This window comes from Otolemur garnettii, unplaced genomic scaffold, assembly GCF_000181295.1.
Source record: "Otolemur garnettii isolate 467f Iridium unplaced genomic scaffold, OtoGar3 scaffold00061, whole genome shotgun sequence".
NCBI lineage: Eukaryota > Metazoa > Chordata > Mammalia > Primates > Galagidae > Otolemur > Otolemur garnettii.
The window spans coordinates 9,638,937-9,657,000 of record NW_003852456.1 but is presented as its reverse complement, the minus strand read 5'-3'; the positions used below and the strand labels follow the sequence as shown (position 1 = coordinate 9,657,000).

Below are 18,064 nucleotides of genomic sequence, written 5' to 3'. Positions count from 1 at the left end.
CCCCATCTCTACTAAAAATAGGAAAACTAGCAGATTGTGGTGTCAGGCACCTATAGTCCCAGCTACTTGGGAGGCTGAGGCAAGAGGATCGCTTGAGGCTAAGAATTTGAGGTTGCTATGAGCTATCACAGCACAGCACTCTACACAGGGCCACAGACTAAGACTCTGTCTCAAAAATATTTTTTTAAAAATTAAAGAAGCTGGGGTAAGAAAACAGTGAGAAGCCCTCAGGAGCCCTCTGCGTGTAAGGAGAGTAAAACCCACAGTGGGCTCAGGACACGTGGTCTTTAGAGAGAGCCTGAGAGAAGAGTGAGCCTTTGTATTAGGCAAAGCTCATTGTTTGCACTGAAAATAGAAACGGGCAGCTGAATGGGCGTCACCTGCCACCTCTCTCCTTCCTAGTTCCTTCCTCTCCACGCAGCCCCTACCTGCGCAAACATCCGCACCCTAGGAGGACATTAAATATGGATTGATAGAGGCTTAACATGCAGGAGCTATCCAGGGATGTTAACAGAGGGTGTCTGAGAAACTGTATTCCTCAGTTACAGGACCTCTAAACACGTGCTAAGCTAAATAAGAAAACATCACTAGTATTTAAGCAGTGATTTGGGGGCACTTTCTAAAAGCGTGCACGGGAGACAAACATGAGACCATGGGGGGGCCTTTTCCTTTAGCATCACCCCCTTTCCCCGCCTGCGTGATGAAAAGGGGCGTGTGTTCACAGAGCCTGTCCAGGGAACCAGCTCCGTCACCGCTTCAGCTTTAACACTCTTCCCACCTCCTGCTCCCTAAGCTGCCACCCACGGCGTGTACCCAGGGGCTGGGTTTTTTGGTGTTTGGTTTTTTTAAGGCCCGTTGGCTCCTCCACTTTGCAGAAGGCAGTGAGAGCTGCTCTACCGTGCACCCGCAGTGTCAGGGTTGAGAAAAGACTCAAGCTCTGGAAGCTCCTCCAGTTTGCACCTTCAGCCAGTGCTGTGTGCCACTTGTCTCTGTCCCCCTGTTCTTCTCCTGAACAGGGCAGCTGTGTTTCCCTTTCTCATTAGAGGCTCAGTGTTGAGGAAACTGGGACTTTTCTAGCCACATGTATACGTGGACTAAAATATAATCTGGGAGTGCATGTCTCTCCCCAAATCGCTAGATTAGTAGCTGCTTGGCAAGCAACCCCATGTAAATGTTATCTTCAAAAACCACACATAGCTCCAAAGGCTCACCACAGAATAGGAATGGATGGACTGCATTAAAAAAAAAATGAATGAATGATTGGATGAACGAATGAAGTTTTGTCTGATTGAACCTGCTCCGAGGCCCCACATCAAGATGGTGGAAGCTGGAAACCGCATTCCGGGTTGACAGACTCTACCTATCTGCTGGTGTTTGATTTGGGAGCTGGTTTATACCGAAATAGAAACAGAAGCATTTTCCTTCTATGTATTTGGGGTTCTAACAATTCGGCATGTATTACAGTGGTCTTGTCTTTTCTTTCTGATTCCTCCAGGACAGAACATTATTTCATCTTGTGAGCAACAGCTGCGTGGACTGTAACCCTGCAGAGAAGAAAATTTTCATGGCCAGATGCGACCCTCTCTCTGAGACTCAGCAATGGGTTTTTGAACACATTAACATAACTGTTTTGGAAAAATTGAATCACCACACCAGCTCCTAGAAAGAATGGAGGAAGAAAGAGAAAGAGGCGGATTACCTACAGAGGCTGGACTACATTTTTAGCCAGTATCTGGGTCGCAGGCAGCGTCAGGAATAACACTTCCTGGATCCCAGAAGTCTGCTGGAAAGATCTGTGAATGCCACGTCCAAGTAGGTTGTCCTAAAGAACTTCCCGCATCTGAAGAACTTGGCCAAGACCCTCACCAGCTGCTTCTGAGAACTGGAGACTGGCCAAGGGCAGAGATTATTTAAGGACTTTTCCCAAACAACTGCTAAGTTAATAAATCTAGCCTTTCTCAGGTCAAACCCTGCAGTAGTGAGTAGCTATGAATGGATCCTATTAACTGGGTGGGGAGGGGGGTGGAGATAGCATGCCTGCTCTCACAGCCTGAGAAAACCACAGGTTCAAAACCAACCACACCTAATTAAGGGTGAGCTGTACACTTTGGTGCCGCTCTCTAAGGGTGGGTTTAGCAGGTGTAACCCTTAAAAGTGCTGCAGATGATTTTAGAGTGCTCACACCTTTCTGTGTCTTTCTGTTTCATTCTTCAATGAAGGTGCAATATCTAACATCAAGACTTAAATTCAATAACGAAATGGACTTCCAGCAGCCGGCTCCCTCATTTCATTGGCCATATTCCTTTGAGAATGAAGGTGACCCATGGTGTGTGAACCTTTATGCTACACACATGGGCAGGATTTCAGTGCAGTGCCCCTTCTAGAACCCAGTTAGAAAGGAAAACAAACCAACCGACAACAAAAACTGTGCTGCCAAGTAACCCCAAAGAAAAACTTCACAGGAGGAGCAAAACCTGTAAGAGTTAGGAGAGAGATTTCCCTAGGGAGTCAATTTTTACTTTTCTATGATTTTTAGGATTTTCAAAGTCTGATGTTGGTCCAGTCGTAATTTTTAGGAAGGGAGGAAGTGGAGTAAAGTTGATGTAATCTGTTTAGGAAAGTCTTTCAGGGGTAAAGAAAGGAATGATTTGAAACTAAATGGAACATTTAATCCTTAAAAGAATGTTTTACTTTTCAAGAATAATAGGTTGGAGGAAGAACACACAGGTATAAAGGTGGATTTCTAGAAGGAAGAATCATGTTCATTATCTATTTCTCAAGTTTCTTCAGGTACAAAAATGTTTTTACTTTGCTTTTGTTGTTTTCTTTTACCTTGGTTTTCCTTTTAATAAAAATTTACACAACATCTCAGATATAGAGCTTTGAATTTCAGAAGTGGGAGGGCTCTCAGGATCCAGTCTCTGTCCCCCACTGCCCCATGAGTAACAAAGCCCAGAAGGGCCTAACTGCCAACAGGGCTGATGTGTCTCCCGTCATCTAGGCCTGTCTGTGTTTTTGCCCATGTGCTATGCTGCCTCACTCCATTACCCAGGCTGGTTCTGAATATTACTCTGATTTAACTTGGAATTTCCAGTCAATCAATGAAAATACTATGCCTTCCTGAGAATGCCCATTAGCAGAATTCATGGTCAGAAACTTTAATACAGTATGTGAAACCTCTTCTTATCAATGGTCATGATTTTGTCCTCTCCTTGAAACCTAATCAAAATGTCCAGTTAAACTACCCAGCTAATAGTTAAGGAAGAGTTATTACATTATCTTTACTGATTTTTTCAAGTACTCTTTTGAAGAGCTTTTTTTTTCTTTTTTAACTGACTGTCACAGGGATATTTCATGTAGGTCAAAAGATGGTGAAGCATTTGAGATGCACAGTAGAGTAAATCAATAGTAAGAAATTAACCTGCATGTTAAACAATTCCAGGGAATGGGCAAAGATTTATCTCAGGTGTTCAGAGAGCAATTGGGCTGTAGAATTAGACAAGTCTATAAAAATGCACATTATGTCATTAAATGGTTGACTGCTTATTTTCAATGCTACCAAAGAGATGACCCCGGGTTCCGTGCCCTGGAAAGCCCAGATTTGCTATGATCTTGTAAGATGCTATGATCACGAGAAGCTTCACCTCCCATGTTTGGCCTCGCCCTTTGAGAAAGCCTGAAGGTATTGGCTCATTGTACTGTAACACACAGACATCAACCCAGATTTGGTTTCCTGATCTCTGAATGAAAGAATGTAATAGGAAAAAATTAAAATTAAAAAAATTAAGGGAATTTTGAGACATTAAAGCCAAAAGTTCAAAATGTCAAGCAATCATTAAATTGTGTGCTAACAGGGAACCAATACAATAAAAACGAAGCCTAGAGAATCTCCCCTGCACCATGCGTATAAATCTTCCAATAAGCACATGGAAGGCGGCATTTCCCATGCCTCTAAAGGTCGAACCTTTACTTACTCACAATACCCCTGCCACCATTCTAAACAGAATAGAACTGCAACCGTTTGTATTTTTGTTTGCCAAAGGAGGTTGAACAGTTCTCAGAAAGATCTTCTTTCCTGGAGATAACATGATTTGAAGATTGGACAGTAGCGTACTGACCTACTCTTTCATCAGAATGGGAGGAAAAACCATAAAGTTAACAAGCTTTGGAAATTGCTACTTCTCCATGGTAGGAAAAGGACTTGCCGGGAGTTAGGAAAAAGGCCTTTTTTTTTTTTCTTTTGGAGATAGATTGTCACTCTGTTACCCTGAGTAGAGTGCTATGGTGTCATAGCTCATGGCAACCTCAAACTCTTGGACTAAAGTGATCCTCCTGTCTCAGGTTCCTGAGTAGCTGGAACTCCAGGTGTTCTCCACAACACCCAGCTTGTTTTCTATTTTTAGCAGAGATGGGGTCTTGATCTTGTTCAGGTTGGGCTTGACTCCTGAGCTCAAGGGATCCTCCCATCTTGGCTGCCCAGAGCACTGGGATTATAGGCATGATCCACTTCGTCTAGCCTGGAAAAAGCTAACTTTTAAAATTCTTTTCTGTGTATTTATAGAGAAAAGAACTGTGCCATAAGACAATGATACTACCAGGCACAGTGGCTCACGTGTGTAATCGTAGCACTCTGGGATGCTGAGGCAGGTAGGTCCCTTGAACTCAGGAGTTTAAGACTAGCCTCAGCAAGAGCAAGACCCCATCTCTACCAAAAATAGAAAACTAGAATGGTGGTGGGTGCCTATAGCCCCAGCTACTCGGGAGGCTGAGGCAGGAGGATCACTTGAGCCCAAGACTTTGAGGTTTCTGTGAGCTACGGCTCTATGGCACTCTACCCAGGGTGACAGAGACTCTGTCTCAAAAAAAAAAAAAAAATACACACACACACACACATATAACATTGTAAACACTGATTTCTCCCTAAAGAGACTCAGCAAAATCTCTTTAGGCATCTTCACTGAGCAGGAATATAATAAAGCTACAATTCACTTCCAAAAACAGGTATGAGACACAGTAGCTAGAAAGAGGGCATTTTTCATAAATCATGAGAAAGAACACCTCTAAGGGGAAATATCTTTAAGTGATTTCCTATAAAGGGCCAGAGATAACTCGTGTCTCTGGAGATCGGGTGCCCAGGGTCCTCTCCATCCGCTTGCCACTCTCAGGTGACAGCACTAACTATAACTATTCTCCATGTGCAAAACTGGCCAAGATTGCTGAGGTGTGACAGGTGCCAGCCCTCCCCACACTGCTGGCATGGGAAGACTGCTCCTTGATTGATGTCTCCAGCCTCTGCTTACAAAGCTGGGAGTCATTTGCAAATCTGTTTATTAGACCTGATACTGGCCTGAAGCTTTTATTCACTGTCACTCATGTCCACATGTGACACCCCAAGCTGGTCCTGTGCCTGTCAGCAGATACCTTGGGCACCACCTGCCTAATACTCACCTCCAACATTTCCTCCAGCCCTCCTGCCCGAGCTTGCCTCAGTGCAGAAGGGTGGTTGCATTACAGGATTGACTGCTGATGATTTTATTATTTTTTAATTTTTTTTTTGAGACAGAGTCTTACTCTGTCACCCTCAGTAGTGTGCTGTGGCATCATCATGGCTCACAGCAACCTCAAATCCTTGGGCTCAAGTGATCCTCCTGCCTCAGTCTCCCGAGTAGCTGGGACTACAGGTGCTCTCATTATTAATTCTTAATATTATAATTAGGTGTACACATTGGTAATTCATGACCCTCACTGTTCAGGGTCGTTTATCCACAGCAAAAACAAAGATATATGAGGTACATGGAGTGACTTCCAGACAGCGTGGTCATTCCTTGGGGACTTTGGTTTTAACCCCTTTGCTAGGTTTGTTCTATACCTGTGTGTTTTTCTAGGTTTTCTCACAAGCTTATTAAAGTGAGAATGCCCAAGTGAATCCAGGATTAGTCCTTTTAATGAGATTTGCAGGGCACTTCTAAGAAAAGAAGTGATCGGCTAAAGCTGTTTGCATAGTGCTCGATGGTAAACTCAAAAGCAAATACCACCTAGTTTGAGAGTGTTAACAGTTTGGTCTCAAGGGGAGGAAAAGTCACCAATAAGCACTCGCTCTGCAGGCAGCCTCCACATTGATCCTCTTTCAATTTGCTTCTTTCTGAAGAGCGTCCTAGCAGGCCCTGGTCTGAGCACCTTGGTCTGTCTGCTCTGATGAGGGTCCTCACCTGAGCTATTCTTCTTCTAGGTATAACAGAGGCTAAAGCCTGGAAAAGAGCAAAAAGGGAGCTGTCTCTTTAAAACCTGCTGGCTCTTTGGGGGGAACTAAAACCCACATCCCTGCCTGAGGCCAGTAATCTGAAGGGTGGATTATGTTCTCTGCTTTTTTGTACCACAGGGAAATAGCTGAGATGGTTCAGGCAGAAGCCAGGATATTGTCTCCTGGAGAGCAGGACCATCAGCTATACTTAAAATAACCTGAAACTTAACCCCCACCCTTTAAATACTTCATATTTCTGCTTGTAATTAGGACACTGGTACTCTGACATGTGAGTCTGACAACCTCCTCATCTGCCAGCAAGTTAATAAACTTCTCTTTATAATCACTTTAATTTCTCAATTAAAATATAATCTGATATGAGTCAAGACCTTTCCTCTAAGTGCCAGGCATTGAGCAGCACATTAACCATCTAATTATCATTGTCCCTTCCTGAGCTGTCAGTGAATGTCATACTCCTATAGCATAGTATTGGAAACCAAAAAAGGTATAGCACGGTTCAATAATTTGTTTAACAATTTTGTTTCTAGTATATCAGTCCTTCTACCAACAACCATTCTTTTTCTCAAGTTCTGTCTGGGGAAAAGAAACATTAATTTCTGGTGGCAAAGACTTGGCCAAGCGTATTTCAATATATTGTGTAGATAATGACTCAGGTATGTTTCTTCTCACTTTTGAAAAATGAATCTAAGTTTATTTGTTTAGTTATTTATTTTGAGGCAGAGTCTCTGTCATCCTGGGTAGAGTGCCGTGGCATCACAGCTCACAGCAACTTCAACCTCCTGGGTTCAAGTGATCCTCCCGCCTCAGCCACCCAAGTAGCTGGGACTACAGACACCCACCTTGACATTGGACAGTTTTTCTATTTTTGGTAGAGAACATTTGGCTAGTTTTTCTATTTTTAATAGAGATGGGGTCTTGCTCTTGCTCAGGTTGGTCTCGAACCCTTGAGCTTAAAGGATGCTCCCACCTCAGCCTCCCAGAGTGCTAACATGTTCAGATTTTATGGTGAAAAAACAGATGCAAAAACAATATCTTTTTAGGGTCAAATTCTAGACAATGCATCTGACATCAAAGGATACTTCTATGATTAGGACTTTAAATTCTTGTTAAAAAATAGTGAGAAAGAAACAAAAAAGAAATATAGGTCCTCTCCACCAGTCCTCATCCTGGCAAAGAAGGGATTAAAGGAGGTGAGGAAGGGCCTGGGAGGGTGATCTGGGCATCACCCAGATGGGCCTGGGAGTGTGATCTGATTGCTTAGGACAATTTTTTTAACATCCTAGAGGAAGCAGCAGGGAAGTGTCCAAATAACTGAGATATCAAAGAAATAATCTCACAAAGGAATGCTGCTCGGGAAGGAACCACTTCTCAGGAAGGTCTCCTGGCCAGCGATCAGCGAGGGTCAGACACACACTCTCTCCAAAAGGATTGCTGTCTGTCAAAGACAGGGATTTATAAAGAATTGGAGGTGAAGCAAGTATTCAATGACTATGCAGAGTCAGTCTCTGAAATGTTTAAAATAAAACAGTCTCTGGGGTGAGTCATCTGGATAATAAATGCCTCTGCTGGAGAAAGAAGGCTCTTTCATTGTCAGCGGCAGGAGGGACTTCACTGGAGGACAGCTAATGACCTTGTTTCTACGTTCCTGAGACATCACTCTGCTGCCAGAAAACCGCCTGTGGGGTCGGGCAGTGATGGTTTAAAATGGCCAGGAAGAAAGGCTACAACGGGAAGAAGCCAGCTGCAGCTCCAATGGCAGCTTTTAAAGATGTTGATGAATACCTCAGCCACTGGTCAGAGCCACACGCTTTGCCTCCACAGCAGAGCCGCTGGCCCAGGTGCAGAGCTCTTGGAGAAATTATTGTTCTCCTTTCACTTTTTCTTCCCTATTTCTTATTCTTCTTATTATTAGTTTTATTTTATTTTTAAAAATTATTTTAATTTTTTTATTTTAGGTTGATTTCAGTGTACAAATAATCAGGTCACATATCTGAATTTGTTAGGTAGAGTCCCTGTTGTAGTTCTGTCCCATGCCAGCAGGTGTGCCATATGCCCTTACATTGTGCCCATTGGACGGGACCTCACCTAACCTTCTCCATCGTCCCCTCTCCCTCCTTCTCTCCTGCCCCACTCCTCCTTCCCCAAACTTGAATTGAATTGAGTTTTCTCTTGTGTGGGAGTGTATTAGATTGTCTACTGATTTCATATTAGTATTGAATATATTGGATTAGATACTTGCTTTTCTATTCTTGGGCTACTTTACTAAGAAGAATGTGGTTCAGCTCCATCCAGGTTAATACAAAAGATGTACAGTCTCCATCTTTTTGTGGCTAAATAGTACTCCATGCTGTACATACACCACAGTGTGTTAATCATGAGTTGATGGGCACTTGGGTTGATTCCACATCTTGGTGATTGTAAATTGAGCTGCAATAAGCAATCTAGTGCAAATGTCCTTATGATAAAATGATATTTTTCTTCTGGGTAGATGCCTAATAATGTGATTGCAGGATCAAGTGAAAGGTCTAATTTGAGTTCTTTGAGGATTCTCCATACTGCTTTCCAAAGAGGTTGTATCAGCTTGCAATCCCACCAGCAGTGTAAGTGTTCCCTCTCTCCACATCACTCTAGCATCTGTGGCTTTGGGACTTTGTGATGTGGGCCATTCTCACTGGAATTAGGTGATATCTCAGGGTGGTTCTGATTTGTATTTCTCTGATGATAATTAAGCTGAAAATCTTCTGCACAGCTAAGGACACAACAATTGAAGCAAATAGGCAAACTTCAGAATGGGAAAAGATATTTGCATGTTATAAATCTGACAAAGGACTGACAGAATCTACAGAGAACTCAAAAAGCAAACAATGCCATCTATCACTGGGCGAGAGACATGAACAGAACCTTCTCTGAGGACAGACAGACGAATGGCTAAAAAACAAATGAAAAAATTCTTGTGCTCTCTCCTAAGAAAGCTCAAACAGCAAGTCAGAGAATTTCCTTGGCAACTTGAGGAAAAGAGGATCTTTCTTGTTGGGGTAAAGAGAAATGTGAAAAGGATAAAAGCCCCGGTCTTCCCTCAGATCACTTTTTTCCAAACCAGGATAGACTCTTTTAGACAATGTCAGCAGCTGTCTTTTTCTCTGAGGGTGCAACAGTGCCTCTAAATTTAATTCAGTGAATGTTTGCGGAATACCAATAAGAATGAGGCTTTGCATTACACCGTAAAGTATTAGCAGGGAAAAAAAGTCTGGTTAGTTGCCAAAAAACAACTGCTAGAGCATTTCCCTCTTATTTGAAATTGGGCAAATATTTAACTGCTCCTGGGATTGTGGTAATGATGAAATATGATAATGAATGTGAAATTGCTCCATAATTGGCAAAGCAGAAGGCAAATAATGAGGTTAGCGTTTAATGAAACCCTGTCAGCTAGTGGCTATACTGTAGCAAAGCGATTCTGAGGGTGACCCTGTAATTTAATTTGCAAACCATGTAAGTTTTGAGAGTGAGATGAGGTGTTATTAGAAATTATAAAGGAAACACACATGAAAATCAGGACTGGTTTTATCCTCTTCTTAAAGACATCAAACAAAAGATTCATGAGTGGAATATTAAAATAGGGATCGGGCACAGTGGCTCACACCTGCGATCTCCATATTCTGGGAAGGCAGGGCAATGCAGGAGGATCCCTTGAGCTCAGGAGTTAGAGACCAGCCTGAGCAAGAGTAAGACCCCACCCCTACCACAAAGAGCAATATTGGCTGGGCATTGTGGCAGGTGCCTGTAGTTCTAGCTACTCCAGAGGCTGAGCCAGGAGGATCACTTGAGCCCAGGAGTTGGAGGCTGCTGTGAGCTGGGCTGAGGCCATGGCACTCTAGCCTGGGTGACAGAGTCTCAAAGAAAAGAAAAGAAATATTAAAATAGAATCCCCATAGCCAACATGCAGGGGTTCACAGAGTGGATTTGGGCTGGGGTGCTTGGATTCTCTTACAGGGAAGTCCTTTGAAGCCATACTGGCGTGGTTCTGTCATACTGTTTTTAAGTTTCAGCATGAAGCTTTATCTGAACTAAAATTGTTCTGTGCTATTATGGCTAAATTACAATATCTAGGCTGTTCACTGCTTAAAAATATTCCTACCACCTTCATTCATCAAATTAGAGTATCAAAATACTGTCATATTAACCAGCTTAATTTAAGAGAGATAAACAAAAAATTTATAAAGGAAATATTGTCTCCTACTATTTTTGATATGGAGTTATATACACTTAATTAAAAAGTAAAGACAAATAAAAGTAGGATTTATAAAAGAATTGAGTTATTAAATGCTTTCCACAATGTTAAAATTGTTATTTCGTAGTTTGTTATACGTATATTGCCAATAAAGTTGTGTTTCATTTGCTGAATGAGGATTTTCGAAGGAGGCAGCTGTCAGGAAATTTAGCAATAAAAGAAAACATTAAAGATGATATTAGCTTTTATTGCTAATTTACTTCCTGGGCTTTGAAACGCATCGGGGGTAATTCATCTATCTAGTGTGGTAATAATGTTTGATGGACTTACCTGATAAATGTTCCATCTTCAGAATGCGGATGGGTTGTGTTTGTTCAAGTTTACTACATCCTGAGACAAATGAAATTAGAAAAATGTTGCTATGAAATGAAGGATTTTCTACAGAGTTTGTTCCTGACAAGCTCTTATTACAGTCCCAGCCAAAACAAGGTGGCAATGAATCATTTGTGTGTATATATAACCAAACAGCGCAACCAAACCAAGGCAAAAACAAGCAAACCAACACACAGAAAACCAAGTTCAGGACAGGGAAATGCTCCCCCCGCAGCAGACCTGTGAAGAGAGTGCTCAGGTAATCTAAAACAGCACTCTGGGAGGCCAGGGTGGGGGAATCCCTTGAATTCAGGAGTTCAAGATCAACCTGAGCAAGAGCAAGACCCTGTCTCTACTAAAAGTAGAAAATCTAGCAAGGCATGGTGGCAGGCGCCTGTAGTCCCAGCTACTCGGAAGGCTGAGGCAGGAGGATGGTCTGAGCCAGGAGGTTGAGGTTGCTATAAGCTGGGCTGAGGTCATGGCAGGCTACCCAGGGGAACAGAGTGAGACAATGTCTCAAAAAAAAGAAGAATCTGAGAAAAGGAAGAAAAGTTCCAATATGAGCTGAGAAGAGCACAAATTATACCTGCCGTTTCTGTCTGTTCATGGGAATGATGAGTGTAGATGTGTCACACTGAGGCAATAGTCTATCTTGATGGCTTAGACTGCGGCCAAGCTATGGCACAGGGCCCGCTGTGTGCTGGTTCTGGGATACTTCAGTGTTAATGCAACGAGTCCCCGAGGACCAGAAGCTCAGGGGGAGGAAGAGACAGTGGCAATCATGTCAGTCTGTTTATCCAGTATACTACAATTTATCAACTTGTAAGTAGAAATCTGTGATCGGAAGCCCTTCTGGGGTAGTGACATTGATTTCTAAAACTAATTAAGCAACAAATGCATGAAACTGAGACAGGAGGCAAATCCTCTTTTGAGCCAAAAGAACAAAACTGGAGGAATCACATTACATGACTTCAAATGACAGTACAGACTCCTTTGTTATGCCTCCATAACACAGCCATAAAAGGATCCAGAAGTAACTACTGAAGGCTCACTGACTGTTCTTGACCTGTGAACTCCAGGGCACTCTGCTTATACTGCTCAATCACATGAATGGAAAATGAGCAAAAGCAAGCATTGCTGTAATTGCTTTCCAAATAGTGACTGTTTTGACCTGATGTGAATTAATATTCTTAAATATTCTTCAGGGCACGTTGCATTGACCAACAGTGTTCATTCTAAGTCACCATAAGAGGAGCCAGCCTTACTATGCGTCTAGAAGGCCGTTCTTTATTTTTGCTTCTGATTCCTATGTTCACCAACTCTAATTTTACAGAAGGTAAGTTTTGCTTCTAATTAGCTCTACAACTATGGGTAAATGACCTAATTTCTGTAATTTTAGGATGTTTCATTCCTAAGTTGTACTCTACTTTCCTATCCCTTACAAATGGAAAATTCTGTGATTTTAGGATAAAAATAAAGTCAAAAATGTGACATGCTAAGATATAAGAATTTAATCTGAAGAACATGGAACATATTTTCTCTCATTTTGAGGGATGGGATAAGAGTAACCAGGGCTGAACAGAGGACAGTAACACTAGCTAACCATCATCATCATCGGCCAAATACCAATGACATTCTTCACAGAAAGAAAAAAAAATTCCCAAATTTTCTATAAAACCATAAAAGACACAGAATATACAATGGATTCTGAGCCAAAAGAACAAAACTGGAGGAATCACATTTACATGACTTCAAATGACAGAGCTGCAGCCCTAACAACATGGTCCCAGAATAAAACCAGTCACACAGACCAATGAGACAGAACAGAGGGCCTGGAGACAAATCTACACATCTGGAGTGAACTTGGCTTTGACAAAGTTGCCAAGAGCACACAGTGGGGTACAGACAGTCTCCTCCATAAATGATGCTGAGAAAATTGGATATCCATGAGCAGAAGAATGAAACTGGATCTTTATCTTTTACCATACACAAAATACAAATAAAAATGAGTTAAAGATTTAAATTAAAAACACCCAAAGCTGTCAAACTACTAAAGCAAACCTTGGAAGGCAGGGCATGGTGGCTCACACCTATAGACGGAGCACTGTGGGAGGCTGAGGGGGGAGGCTCCCTTGAGTTCAGGAGTTAGAGACCAGCCTGGGCTCCAAAATAGAAAAACTAGCTGGACATGGTGGCAGGCACCTGTAATCCCAGCTACTGGGGAGGCTGAGGCAAGAGAGTCTCTTGACCCCAAGGGTTTCAGGTTGCTGTGAGGTATGACGCCACAGCACTCTATCCAGAACTACAAAGTGAGATTCTGTCTCAAAAAGAAAGAAAGCAAGCCTTGGGAAACACTTCAGGACGCTGTCTGCCCAGTGATTTCTTGAGTGCTTTTCCTCCTGGAGAAAGCAAGGCCCCTGGAAAACATGTTTATTCTGTACAGTGTGGTGATTCGGAGCAAACCATGGAAGAACCAAATCAAATCTAGTCTAATCAGCTAAACTAGCAGTTCTCAACCTTGCTGATGCTGCAACCCTTTAATATAGTTCCTCATGTTGTGGTGACCCCCAACCGTATAATTATTTTCATTGCTACTTCATAGCAACTGTTTGCTACTGTTATGAATTGTAATGTAAATATCTGATATGCAGGATGTGTTTAAGCGACCCCTATGAAAGGATCATTCAACCCCCAAAGGGGTTGGGACCCACAGGTTGAGAACCACTGAGCTAAACACTTTTCAAAAGTTCAAATTCAAACTCTTAACTATCAAATGCTAAGTAACTGGGAGGCGATTCCTCTACCCACACCATGTGGGCTTCCAGTTTCCATTCACTGCCTCCAAGTATCTCTTAAAAGAGGCATATTAAACAGCTCACTGATGCTTTTCAACCTAGCAGAAAATGTGCCAGCCACACCAGACATAGGAAAAGGAAGATTGTTATCCCAGTTGCCAACTTTAACCAATCTAGTAAGTAAATAGCCTGGGTCCAATACTCTGCAGTGCTCAATAAATATTCCTAGGTGGCTGCATTAAAGCAAAACAAAGAACCCTTGTGGATAACATCACAGCTGCAAAAATTAACATTAGCTCCTGGAGGAGATTAGAATTTCAGGATCCTAGAAGCTATTGGGGGCTAGAGAGATACCCGTTGCAAAAGAGTGGTGGTTATTAAAAGAACAGCAAACTACTGCAGATAGATTGAAGGCACTCTACAATCAATTTTAAAGCATAATAAGATAACAGAATGCCAACTCCACCCCAATGTTGCAACAAAGCCTTGCAATTAACTTGCCATTATCAGAAGCAAACTTTGGACAAAAAGGATTTTTTTATTGTTGTTGTTGTTGGAGATTTATTGATAGTACAAAGAACCTAGTTACACTGCTTGCATTTGTTAGGTAATTGTGTCCTATCCCGAAGAGGTGTGTCACACACTGTGATCCCCCCACCCCTTCCCTTTTTCCCTCTCTCTTCCCTCATTCCCCTACCCCTTGCCATGTACTAGCGTCAATTGTCCTCATATCAGAATTGAGTACACTGGATTCTTCCTTCTCCATTCTTGTGATGTTTTACTAAGAAGAATGTGTTTCAACTTCATTCAGGTTAATACAAAAGATGCAAGGTCCCTGTCTTTTTTGTGGCTGAATAGTATTCCATGGTATACCATAGCTTGTTAATCCATTCCTGGATTGGTGGGTGTTTAGATTGTTTCCACAGTTTGACAATTGTCAATTGAGCTGCAATAAATAGTCTAGTGCAAATGTCATTAAGATAAAATGATTTTTTTTTCTTCTGGGTAGATGCCCCGTAATGGGATTGCAAGATCAAATGGGAGGTCTAGCTTGAGTTCTTTGAGGGTTCTCCATACTTCCTTCCAAAAAAGTTCTCTTAGTTTGCAGCTCCGTCAGCAGTGTCAAAGTGTTCCCTTCTCTCCACATTCACACCAGCGTCTGCAGCTTTAAACTTTGTGATGTGGGCCATTCTCACTGGGGTTAGGTGATATCTCAGGGTAATTTTGATTTGTATTTCTCTGATGATTAGGGATGATGAGCATTTTTTCATGTTCGTTAGCCATTCATCTGTCTTCTTTAGAGAAGGTTCTATTCATGTCTCTTGCCCAGTGATATAGGGATTGTTGGCTCTTTTTATGTTGCTTAATTTGTTCTCTGTAGATATTTGTTCTCTGTAGAGCTAGTCATCAAGCTCTTGTCTGATTCAAAATATGCAAATATCTTTTCCCACTCTGGTGGTTGTCTATTTGCTTTGGTTGTTGTCTCCTTAGCTATACAGAAGCTATTCAGTTTAATTAAGTCCCGTTGGTTTATTTTTGTTGTTGTTACAATTGCCACTGGAGTCTTCTCCATAAAGTCTCCCCAGGCTGATAACGTCAAGTGTTTTCCCCACACTTTCTTGGAGGGTTTTTATTGTTTCATGCCTTAGCTTTAGCTCTTTTCTCCATCTTTAATCAATTTTAGTGAGAGGAGAAAGGTATGGGTTCAGTTTCCGTCTGGATAGTCATGTGGTTATCCAGTTCTCCCAGCACCATTTATTGAATAGGGATTCTTTCCCCCACTGTATGTTCTTGTCGGTTTATCAAAGATCAGGTGGCTGTAAGGGACAAAAGGAATTTTAAAGAAAGATTTAGGAAGTGTTATGGAGTTTAGGAAAAGCATTATGGAGTTGGGTGGGTTTTGATCTCTGGTCTTTTAAAAAACTTACAGCCTTTTTTTTTTCCAACAAGTTATGGAACTCTGTGCCAAAAGCAGGTAAAATCTATATGCTGATCATATTTCAACAGGGCTCAAATTAAGGAAGTTAAGAGCAGGAAAGAAGACTTGGAGGGCAAAGGGACTGCCACATGAAGAGAAATAATTAAGAGATTTCGAAATGCTCAGCTCTGCTGAGTCACAACCAAGAAGGGACATGATTGTCATCGGAAAGTGTCTACCAGTGAAAACAGCAGTCAGGGGCATGACCAAGCTGAAAAGAAGAAAGAAACTGGGGTGAAATTAAGACAAGAAGAGCTGCCAGATAGTGAAATGTCCCCTCAAGGGAAACTGTGAGTTGTTTTCTTGGGAGGCTTTTAAAGGTCAGGGTCTCCCATGGACCACGTGAGCATTTTCCAACCCAAAGGACTGGGGAAAGAGCATGATTGTGGTTTTTTTGGAGAGGGGTGAGAAGTTCCCACTTAACAAAACAAAAATTCTTCCCAGAGGAGGGAAAGTCTGTGGTAAGAATCAATGCAGAAAGCTCGTTTTAGAGAAGTGAGGAAGGAGGCAGGAAGCTTTGGGAAAGGCCGGTCATGGGCAAGCAGAAAAGTGGGGGGAAAGCAGCCCCCTGTCTAGATTCTTCAGAAAAATGATGCCAGACCTATAGCCAGCAACGGACTCCCAGAATGGATGTGTGTTGTCAGTGACTGTCTCTATTAAAAAAATTCTCACTGCCTCCTTTCTTATTTCTGTGCTGCAAAAGCAGGTGTTATAATCTCTGACCTGGTTTCCTCAGCTCCTCAGACGGTATTTTCACGTGCAGATTGTTGTTTGAATTGGTGTTGCTACAAGCAGATGGGTGTTGAAGAGCTTTATTCTGTCATCTGGCGGACACCTGGCTAGACAATGACTCTAAGCATTTCTGGATACCGATAACTTTCTGTACGGAATCTTTTTGTAAGAAAATTTCCCTGGTCTGGTCTAACAGGTTACCAGAGTTCTGCCCCTCCTCACAGATCAATACCACAAATCAAGTCCCCTGTGTCCATCCTGTAAGTACAAACCACCACAGTGAGAAAGGACACCACCGTGGAGGTCACAGAGCAACATCCGAAAGGGTAGACCCGAAGTCTGGTCTGTGAGTTCTCCACTCTCTGACGATGTCAGTTCGCTGTGTACATTTCTAGTTCTTCTCCAACAGACCGTCCTTTCTCAAACACTAATTGCCAGAAGAAAAAATGAGCGTCTTAGACATGGGGAGAGACTCAGAAACCAACTGGCAGGTGAGATACTGCCTGTCACGGGCCCTCCTACGTGTGGATCTAGACTGAAGTTTGAAAGCACCTCTTGCTGCTATACTGTTATTTAATCACAAGTTCCCCCTTCAACAACCCAGTTTTAAAATAACTGAATATTTAATGAATTCTCCAGAGAGATCTAAAATATGCAGTCTTTGAATTGATTAATGAGTAATCAATTGACAAAAAATTGACAGTTTTTCTGTAATTCTAATCTCGTTGGTCTCAAACTACACCCCTCCCCATGGTACAGTTACACAATCTAACAGATATTGGAAGGTTAGCATTGAATGATAATTATACCTGTAGGATCATGGAATTCTAAATTGCATCCAACCTATTTTCACAACTAAGTTACCCCTGAATTTAAAGAAGAGAGGACTAATTATAATCTGTAGTTTTATGTTAAAAAATACATAATTTTACATTCATAAATGGTAGCTCATGATCAAATAAAAAAATCCCACTTGGTGGGTATTTTTAATGCATATGCTGTGGTTTGAGCATGCCTTCAAAAATCTTGTTAAAACTTTGCCCCAATTGTAGAGGTATTGAAAAGAGCCTCAGGAATGGAGTAATCCTTTTGTAGATTCATGAATTAATGACTTAGTAGATTAACAGATTCCCATGGGAGGCAAGACCTGCCTTTGTCACAAGAGGAAGAGGGACCTGAGCTGACATGTCCGCTCTGCCTGGTCCACCCTATGCCACGTCAGGGCCCTGTGATGATGCCCTGTGCCACGGCAGGATGTCAGGACTCCGCAGAGTGACCCAACCCAGAAGGCCCAAGCAGAGGCAGCCCCCAACTTGGACTTCTCAGCCTCCATACTGTAAGAACTAAATTTCTTCTCTTTAGAAATTAACAAGTTTCAGGTACACTGTTATAAGCAACAAGAAGAACAACAAAGACAGACTAAGGCAGCATACTTGCTTACTTTCACATGATAAAATAAAGTCCGTCGCAGGGAAAAAAAATGTTGGTTCCCAACTAAGCAATGAGCCAGCAATTCAGAAGACGAATCTTGGGGCTGAAATAGTGGGCAGCTCAGGGCTGATGACTTGCCTAACCAGAATGACAACACATAGGAAACTGCAGGACAATTCTGAGGGCATTTCATTATCAATGTAGCAAAAAACTCACCAAGCAGGTGTCAGGTCTTCTTTTTTTTTTTTTTTTTTTTTTTTTTGAGA

General features: G+C 42.1%; 1 protein-coding gene across 1 annotated transcript in view; it reads left to right on the top strand.

The window, feature by feature from the left end:
• The window catches only part of GALNTL6 (polypeptide N-acetylgalactosaminyltransferase like 6), a 641,250-nt gene extending 639,587 nt beyond the window's left edge, over window positions 1-1,663 (top strand). The window contains exon 13 of the mRNA XM_003792813.1: window positions 1,496-1,663. Within this exon, the coding sequence (XP_003792861.1) occupies window positions 1,496-1,663 (168 nt within the window). The remainder of the gene's footprint in view (window positions 1-1,495) is intronic.
• The last annotated feature ends 16,401 nt before the right edge of the window (window positions 1,664-18,064 follow it).